The sequence below is a fragment of the Sciurus vulgaris genome (genome assembly GCF_902686455.1).
Source record: "Sciurus vulgaris genome assembly, chromosome: 11".
NCBI classification, from domain to species: domain Eukaryota; kingdom Metazoa; phylum Chordata; class Mammalia; order Rodentia; family Sciuridae; genus Sciurus; species Sciurus vulgaris.
The window spans coordinates 20051159-20060986 of NC_136472.1; the positions used below are offsets into that span (position 1 = coordinate 20051159).

Consider the following 9828-nt stretch of genomic DNA (forward strand, 5'->3'; position numbering starts at 1 on the left):
CCTTAAATAGGCAATTAGTTCTTAAATAAACTAAGTTCATTTATCATTTATTAATGGTATCTATCTAAATTATCTCCTACTATCATTAACGATCATACATTGATAATAAAATAACTGAATTAAATTTTACTGACTTTCCTGATTTGAAATATTCCCATCTCAATAGTCATGTCAACATGAAGGAAAAGTCACAGAGGCAGTAGTGTTTGACTTTAGTGACAGGATCACCTTTATTTACTTTCAGTGTATGAACCATTAATAAAGGATATATTGAACTCCATTGAAATTAAAATATTTACAACATAAAAAGTATGTGACTTTGGTTGAGTTCCACATCTGAAATCTTAAATGCAACACCCTTCATATTTCTAAGGGGCATCCTGGAGTGTGTGTTTGTAGGGTAAGTAAGTGGTTAGAGGGGTGAGGGGCAATCTTCCATGGAGTAGCTTGAGTGAAGTTTGGTTACTGATGAGCATAATGTTGAAGTTGAAAAACTGTACAACACAGAGTTTTGAAATCTTTTTTTACTAGAGTAAAAAACTTTCATCTACTCAGTAATCCTTAGCTTTCAAATTCTTGAAGTAAACCCTGTAGAAGAACCCATTATCATCCTTCTGCTTTCTACCTGTTTAAGCTGGCTCTTAAGCCTCTAGAAGCTTCTGTGTTCTTATCTAATAGAGCTAGTAATAGTTATGTTAAAGTACAAGTATAGAATATATGGCTAATGTAAATCACCTAGTAATCTCTTAACAAAGTATTACTATTATTTGCTAAGTAGTTTAATGCCAACAGTATCAGGTATATTCAATTGGATTTTCTAAAGTTTTAAAACTATGAGGAATCTTAAAATCTACGAATTTGTCTTGCTGGAAATGAGACACCAACTGGAGTGTGTGCGCCTAAGGTGAGCTTCAACAACCATGGATGTCCACTGAAAAGAATAAGTAGAATACAGCTTTGGTGCCCTTTGAGTGCCATCTTCCTCTGAATATTCCACCTGATCTTTACCTTATGATGGATCCTTTACCTAGTGCCCAATGTATGAGCAAAGGAGTTTTTATTTTTTTAATTTCTCCTTTTCCTTTTCTCCCATTTCTCAACCATATGTCCCAGTGATATTATTCTCTGGCAACAGTAAATTTGTTACTAGTTATGATCTTGCAGTTCATCGATTTTATTGACCTATCAAATCTCTATACTTATGGTCAGTAATAGACCATGTCTGAAATACAAACATCTGTCTCTGATTCTCTTTGTTCACCCCCAACTCAGATGTTCCTGGAAGCTAAAATAATACCATTATAGGCTATGGCATTTCCCTTCCTATTCCTCAGAAAGCTAGAAGAGCACAGACCAGGAATTGTCCAGAGTGCCCTGTTGGCTACAGTATTATGGAATCTCCAGGGGACTGCTATCAGAGCCAGACTAGCCCACAGGTGGAAGTAACATACACAGAGGCATCAGGCACCATTACCATGGACAGTGGCTTGGAAGGATTTAACCAGGAACTGCTCAGAAATCTCATGAGAAAGGAATATACTTCTTAGAGCTTTCAATGGCCTATTAATTCTGGCCTGATATTTAAGTTTATATGTTGCTTTAGGTAAACAAATTTTCTGTAGACACAGAGTTTAGGACTTAAAAATGAGCAGAAGTTCGTGAATGAATATAAAATACTTTTTAATCATTTGGTCTGTGCTTGTGTTAAGATGCTGTTTGATTGAAATTCAGATTTTCCAGCCTGCTTCCCTGATGGATGAATGTGTACTTCTCCTTCATCCCTGATTTTAGTGAGTGTTTAAAGTCCATTCTTCTTGGAAACCTGTAGATCCTTTAAACATTTTGAGATTTGCAAATTATTTTGGGGATACTAATCTTGGTAAGTTGAATTACTGTGTAATTCTCTGAAATTTATTGTATATTTCAATGCTGAGCTAGCTATATTGATGAAATGAGGATCTCAGGGCTGAACATTTCCTGATCTTCACACAAATCCAACCAGTCAGTGAGACCTAATGGTCAGTGTATTATCCATTTTCCCTGGTTGTAGAGAGTTCCACCACCCACTGTGCTGGGTGAGAATGTGATTTTTGTCATTGATTCTATATAATTTCATTCTAAAGATTTGAACAACCTTGTAGCATATGAAAATTTTTTACTATAAAATATTTAGCATACTTAAGATTTATTGGGTATTATATGTAAGCAAAATTTCAATTAAGAACAAAAGTAAACATTAAGGACATACAAAGTGGCAGTGAATTTCATTGTCTCTTAGTCCTGTATTGCACATATTCCCATTAAAAAAAATGCCCAGTTTAAGTTGGCACAGTGGCACATGACATTCCAACTACTCATGGGGCTTAGGCAGGTTGACCACAAGTTTGAAGCCAGCCTGGAAAACCTAGCAAGACCCTTCCCCAACATCATAAATAAAAATAAATAAATGAATACAGTTTTAATATGCAGTGAGTGCAGTTTTCCTATCACACTATCATTATGTTGGCACTTAATGATATACTTTTTCCATCCTGGTATGTGCATTGGGAATAGCATATTATTCATTTTTCTTTTCACTTCTATCATCCATTCCATAGACATGGGTGACATAAATGTTAACTCTTGGCAAGAAAAGCTAGGTCTTGGTCCTGACCTTGCTTGTCATCGATTTTAATGAACTATCTACTTTAAGCATGAATATCACTGTTGATAATAACCCATTTTTTGAACTACAAATGCCTATCTCTGATTCTCTTTGCTCTTTCTCCTCCTCATCTCATATATCTCTGAAAACTAACATTATACTATTCCACAAGCCTTTGTTTTCCTCCTTCCTTTAGAATACAGATGAAAATAAAGCAGAAAGAATTTCCTGAACTGCTCTGTATAACAGAAGCATTTTCTTCTCCAGAGAAGCAATGCCTGATCCAGGCAAATGTAAGTAAAAAGTAAAGTTACAGTGAAAAAATGCACAGTGGCACCAGGGCATTGCCTCTGATAGTTGCTCAGAGGCACTTGATGATTATCTGTTTATGCCTCTGGGAATATACATTCTTAGAGTTTGCAAAGAGCTATTAATTCTTGCATTATCCTAAAGTTTAAATTCTGCTCTTCTGAACCAAAATTTCTTCAGGAATAGGTATAAAATGAATCACTCCTAGGACTTAAAATAGCATTTGCTTTCATGAGAAACTAAAAATACATCTGTTTTTGTTCTATGAGGCTTGTATTTCTAATGGTTAATGGTTATTAATGGATGAAAACCTACAAAAGATTTAAGACTGCTAACATTCAGAAGTAATTTGAGAGAATTGACCTGAACGAGTCTACAAATCTCTGTATGCTATTATATTTAGAGACTGGAGAAGAATTGGTAGGGAATCAACCTTCCTCACCTATTCTCAGGCTATCCTGACAGCAACTCAGTCCTGATGGTCTGTAAATTACTATTGACAGTGCCCTTGGAGGATATACATGCTGTTTAAAAGTACTTTATTTAATTTCATTCCAAAGAATATAATTTCTTAAACTTTTTCATTGGTGCATTACACTTACGCATACACATAACGATTTGTTCACTCTCTTTCCCCAGAATCTCGCCTTTCCTTCACCTGTTCTTGCCCCACACCATCTACTTGCTCTACTCTACTGATCTCCTATCAGTTGCAATTTCCATTATTTTAATTAGTATATTATCCTTGTATACATAAGTGGGATTCATTGTGATAGTTATGTGGAAGGACAAGCATAACACAGTAGATTTTTTTCCCCAGCACTTTCTCATGCCCTTCCTCGCCATTGTCTTCCTCCTCTCTATTGAACATTATGATTTCTTTTACAACATAAGGTAATTCGGTTACTATGGAAACTTGTTATCTATTTTATTCACAAGCAGATCTACAGATGAGAATGAGAATAGTTGAGGCAAAGATTTCACTAAAATCTTCAAGTTGCGGTGAACTTCATTGACTCCTGCTTTAGTGCTTATGTGCCTATCCATATGCTGAACAGGATGGTTTAACTTTGACATCTCCAAACAGGAAGAAATAATTTCCCAACTTTCAAAAATGTGCCACCTTAAAGTGCACTCTAATCATCAGATTCATCTAAGGTAAGTTTGCTGCCTGTCATATTCTGACACCAGATGTAGCAAATTAGAAGTTATGTAAAGTAGAATCTTAAACTACAAGAGTAATGACTCTTATTATCTTGATAGTAAAATCAAGAGGAATGTAGAATTTGTATTCAACCCTACCAAAGAGGTCAAATAATCTTTTGAGTATAATTTAAAATGCCTGAAAAAGTTCAGCCTAGTGACTAGTGTTAAGCAATGCTCAAAGAACAACAGCAAGATATCTTTCACAGTAATTTTATGTAGTTTTAGTAATAGGTTGTTGAAACGGAAATTTCTCTGAATACCCTCATTATATCTGTTTTGTTATATGTTTTTCCTTATTTCTTCACTGAACTTGTTTATGTACGTGTGCATAGCAATGTCAGAAACTGCTGTTACACAACCTAAGATAAAACTAATGTGTGACTGACTGTTAATCATGTACGAGACTGAGGTGTTCCATAATAATTCTTGGGTTCCTCATTATAAGGTTGTATTGTGTAATAATATCCCAATTTATAGGTGCAGAAATTAAAGTTTACAGAGATTAAAAATTATGTCAAAGTTCATGAGTGGTATAGAAGGGAAGAGAGTTAATTCTGTGTTCTGAGTTCCTTGTTGAATTTTTCTGACTTTTAAAAGGCAGATAACAATTCATGCGAGTAAATTTAGACAGTGTCTATACTTATATTGGATAATTATTTTCTCATAAAATATTATTAAGATTGTGCTGATTCTAATTTCTACATTAACTCTATGTAACTATAGGAATAGTGAAAATAAGATAATTATAAGGGTAAAGTTCGGATAATACAAAATCTCTGAATCTTAGAAACATTCAGGTACGGGTTGTCTTTATATTTTCAGATGTTGACAGCTATATAAATGCTATTTGAATTTAAACAGTTCACCATCCAGTTTATTTTACATCTCTCCATGCATCTATAATGTTGTTGACACATTTTCAGCCACATACGAAGCAAATGCATAATATTGTACTTTCATAACTTTGATGCCAAGTAGTTTAAAAATTGAAAAGTCTGATCAAGACAATATTATATGTTTTAGGGCAGCAGTTCTTCTCCCCGATTGTATTCAACATGCCTTCCCCTCTGCTAACAGCAGTGATCATCAGAGCATGATCCCTAAAAATGTAAGATGGGATTTTAGGAGAAACTGTGGGTTAAATATCCACTGTGACCTCAAAACGAATCAGAATTCCATTTTAAGGAATGCATGTTATCTAAAACTGAAAAATAAAAAGTTACACCAAACTGATTGGAATAATAAATAAATAAATAACAAAAATAGGAGATCTGAAAGGTATAGGTAGGTTTTGGGTAGGAAGGAAGGAAAGAGAAGTCACTAAGGAATAAAATTGTGTTCATGTGTGGATATGCTACATGGAACCCCACACTTAGTTATAAATAAAAGCATTAAAAGACAAAAAGAATGTTGGGTTCTGTTAACTTCTAGATACAGTCACATAATATTTCAGAACTTTGCTGGTGTGATAATCTGTCATCTTGCATGTCCCTGGGGGCCAAGATGAGAATTCTGAAGCCTGTACTCTTATGCTGTCCTGCATAGTACCATACTCTGCTTTGGTATCAAATATGCAAATAGCCTAAATCAGGATAACTTGAGAACCAGGATATCAGGCCTCTAACATCCACAGGTGAGTACCTGATGATCCAGAGAAATACTTGGATTCTCTTGGTCTGTGCCTCCTGTATTGAAAATCAGGGGTTTGGATATGCTAATTGACAGGACAATTTGTTTCCTAACCTATTTCTATAACTATAAGTTTTACATCAATCTGTTTCAGATAAACACATCTATTACTAATAATTCATATCATTATAATTCTCTTAGTTGTAAGAGAATAAGGAAAAATTTGGTAAAAAAAAAAAAAAAAATTGAAGTCCTATCTCGTATTAACACTTGAGCACTATGAACCTGATAATTATTTTCATTTTGTTATAAAATATTATCAAAATAATCAAATCAATTATATTATATATAAATACAAATACATCCAGGAATACATGTTAGGATGGCTGATACAAAATATTTATATTATATCTGCATTAATACATATCATAATTATAAATACATAATATGTATTAGGAAAGTTTATAGCAATACTAAAGTCATGACGAGAGGAAAATTAGAAAATGGGTGAAATTTATCTCCTTGATAACAATAAACTTATGTAATTGGAAATATTTTTTTTTCACAGTCTGGACCATACTTAATGCCATACTTATGATCTTTTCTTCACCCAAGCTGATTTTAAAGGCACAGATTTTGAATTTGTGAATGACTGTATTTGATGACTTGTGTATAAGTTTCCCACAGCAAAGGTGTCCTTTCTTTTTAGATACTAAACTCATGTTTATAAGACAAACTGAGACGTATGGAAAACCAGAGGAACGTCTCAGAATTTATTCTTCTAGGACTTTCTGATGAACGGAGCACACAAACATTGTGTTTTGTGCTCTTCTTACTCTGTTACATCGCCCTTTTGCTGGGAAACTTTCTGATCCTTATCTCGATTCGCTGCAGCCCTCTATTTCACCAGCCAATGTACTATTTCCTCTGCCACTTGTCTTCTATGGACATCTGCTATACCTCCTGTGTGACACCCAAACTGATTGGTGACCTGCTGGTGAAAAGAAAAACCATCTCCTATGGTAACTGCATGTTCCAAGTCTTTGCCATACATTTTTTTGGAAGTATTGAAGTCTTCATCCTCACAATCATGGCCTTCGATCGCTATGTCGCCATCTGCAGACCTCTTCACTACCTGATTATCATGAGCAAAGCAAGGTGCCACCTCCTGGTTCTAGCTGCTTGGGCTGGTGGGGCTGTCCATTCCTTTCCTCAGCTTTTTATAGCAATCCAGCTGCCATTATGTGGCCCTAATAAAATTGATCACTATTTTTGTGACATTTTCCCTTTGCTAAAACTTGCCTGTAGTGATACCACTACTGCTGGTGTCCTGGTGGTTGCTAATTCAGGCATGGTTACCTTAGTGACATTCGTGGTTTTGTTTGTCTCTTATGTCATTATACTGTGCACTTTAAGACATCATTCAGCTGAGGGAAGACGCAAAGCCCTCTCTACTTGTGGGTCTCATGTCACCGTGATAGTTTTATTTTTTGGACCTTCCATCTTTATCTACCTTAGACCTCCTACCACTTTTCCAGAAGATAAAGTGTTTGCACTGTTTTACACCATTATCGCTCCTATGTTCAACCCCTTAGTATATACTTTGAGAAATACAGAGATGAAGCATGCCATCAGAAAAGTCTGGTGTCAAACACATAGCTAACTTGAAAATAAAAAAGGGCTGTGTGGAGAAGTATAGAGCTAGAAATAGATCTCAGTGCTTAATTATACCATTGGTCTCATTTTATGAATGCTGAGAGTAGATTTAGAGGTAAAATATAACTACTAATCTAACACTATTTCTACTGTGCAAAAATTGAGTCAAAAATGTAGTTATTTTGTAGCTTAATTAGATACTGTGAGTAGAGTTACCCGAGTGAAAGTAATTCAGGATACAGTAAGGAAAATGTTGGGCAGTGAATCATGACATAAAGAGGAAAACCTTCATGATAATTTATTATACATTACAAGATTAGTGGCTAGGCTATGTTATGCAAGTTCTCTGTGGCAAAGGAGAAGTTGTTATCTATAAATTAAATAAAGAACTTTAATTTGTGATAATATTTTTACCTAAAAGACCTCCAGTGCTATTCATCACATAACAAGAAATCAATATAACTATAGTAATAATAATAATTTCTGGTTTAAAGTCATTCCTGAGCATTAACTATGTTGATAAGCATTGGATAAATATTACTAGCAGAGGTAACACAAAATTAATTACTCAAAATGTTGGTAACTTACTCCTTGCTATTCTATTTTTGATAGATTAAAAAAATCTCATAAAGCATAAAATAAGTAAAGCATAACATTTCAGAAATTAATAAGACAATAATTAGTTAATAATTATAAATATAATTAGTATAATTATATATAATACATAGTATATATAAATTATAAATATAAATATGAATATAAATTATAAATATAATTACAATTAGTTACAAGTTTGAGGTCAGCCTGAGTAATTTACTAAGACCCTATCTCAAACTAAAATACTAAAATGTAAAAAGGGGTGCAGACATAATTCAGTGGTGAAGTATCTGGGTTCAGTCTCTAGTACTGGAAAAATGAAAGGGTATGGGAGAAAGAGAGGGAGAGGGAGAGACAGAGATGGGGTGGGGGAAAAACAGAGAGGAAAGGAGAAAGGAAGGAAGAAAGGGCAAATAAGAGAGATGAAATTAACAAGATTATGAGTAGGATTATAGTTAAAGTGCAGTGTTTTAGAACATGTAAATACAATACTCACTCTAGTGATTATACACAGAAAAATAAAAGGTGTAAAAATAAATGTGATGTTAATTGTTTTAGTAGAAGAACTTGGTAAATTACTATTTTGTCAAGTTACTGTGAAAACAAAATATTGCCTGATTTAAAGTTCTTTTCTTTAACAAAAACAACATAACGGCTCATTTGGCAAAGTTTGAATGCTTGAGGGGAACATTTTGAAAATGACAGATTTTTTTTGTCAGATTTGCATTTCATGATGAAGCAAAACAGCAATACTTCATTTTCATGTGGGTTTATAGATAAAACAACTCATGTGTCTTTCTTGAAGAATAAATATTGAAAAATTTCCTAATAAAATAATAAATGAATCAAGGTAAAGTACTCAAGATGAAGCCAGATGTATTTAAAAGGAATTGGTACTTTCTGTTCCCATTATCAAAGGACACTCAGATTAATTCCAGATCAACTTTGGGGAGAGTAAAGTGTTTTATAGTACAAAATTGTATTTCAAATTTTACCGCTTCTTTACTAGGTCAATTTGACTAAATCAACTAACTTTTGTAATTTTTTAGTATTAAATCTCTAAGTAAAACTTGCAACATAATAAGGTTCTTAATGTGAAACTGAAAAAATAAAATAAAGTGCATATGAAAGAAAGCCCCTCTCTGCTTTAGACACAGGAAATTCATGCAAGGAATTAAACTGTATTCCAAAACAGCACAATTGGTCTTGTGGTCATTTCTGGGACTCCTCTGAACACATAATGGCTTTGATTCCCCCTCAATTCCTGAACAAGGAATTTAGTGATGGACACAACTTTCACTTGCTTCACCTTCTGAACTTCTAAATTCTTGATTCAGTTAGAACGTATGAACCTCTCAACTGAGTAAAGGAACTTTGTTAGAAACAAACAGTTCCCTGTCCTTAGCCATGCCCCGCCACTCACAAGCAGATCATAGGTGAATTGGCAATTTCCTTTCTTCTGAACTCACACTGTGGGCACCTTACTTCCATACCTTTGATCCTCCTGTTCCCCCCTCATCTAAATGATCTACCTGCTTCATATTTTCTTAATCAGATACTGCCTAACTTTCTTTGGGCCATTCAAATGTCCTGACCCTTAGGAAGTCTTTCCTAATGACACCAACCATTCTTGACCTTTCTTCTTATTTTTATTAGTACATTACACTTTTATGTAATATCAGGATCCATTTGGGTATACTCTTAGAGACGTGGAAAGTACTTTAATCCAAGTAGTCCCTAAGACTTCCTATTTCCCTCAACTGCTCCCTACCCCTGCTCTCTTTCTT

At 34.2% G+C, this 9828-nt stretch overlaps 1 protein-coding gene across 1 annotated transcript; it reads left to right on the forward strand.

The window, feature by feature from the left end:
• Positions 1–6533: 6533 nt before the first annotated feature.
• Positions 6534–7451, forward strand: LOC306639726 (olfactory receptor 4P4-like; the record flags this gene model as incomplete). Its single annotated transcript, XM_079103494.1, has 1 exon — positions 6534–7451. The coding sequence occupies one exon, from the start codon at positions 6534–6536 to the stop codon at positions 7449–7451; it is 918 nt and encodes a 305-aa protein (XP_078959620.1).
• Positions 7452–9828: the final 2377 nt, after the last annotated feature.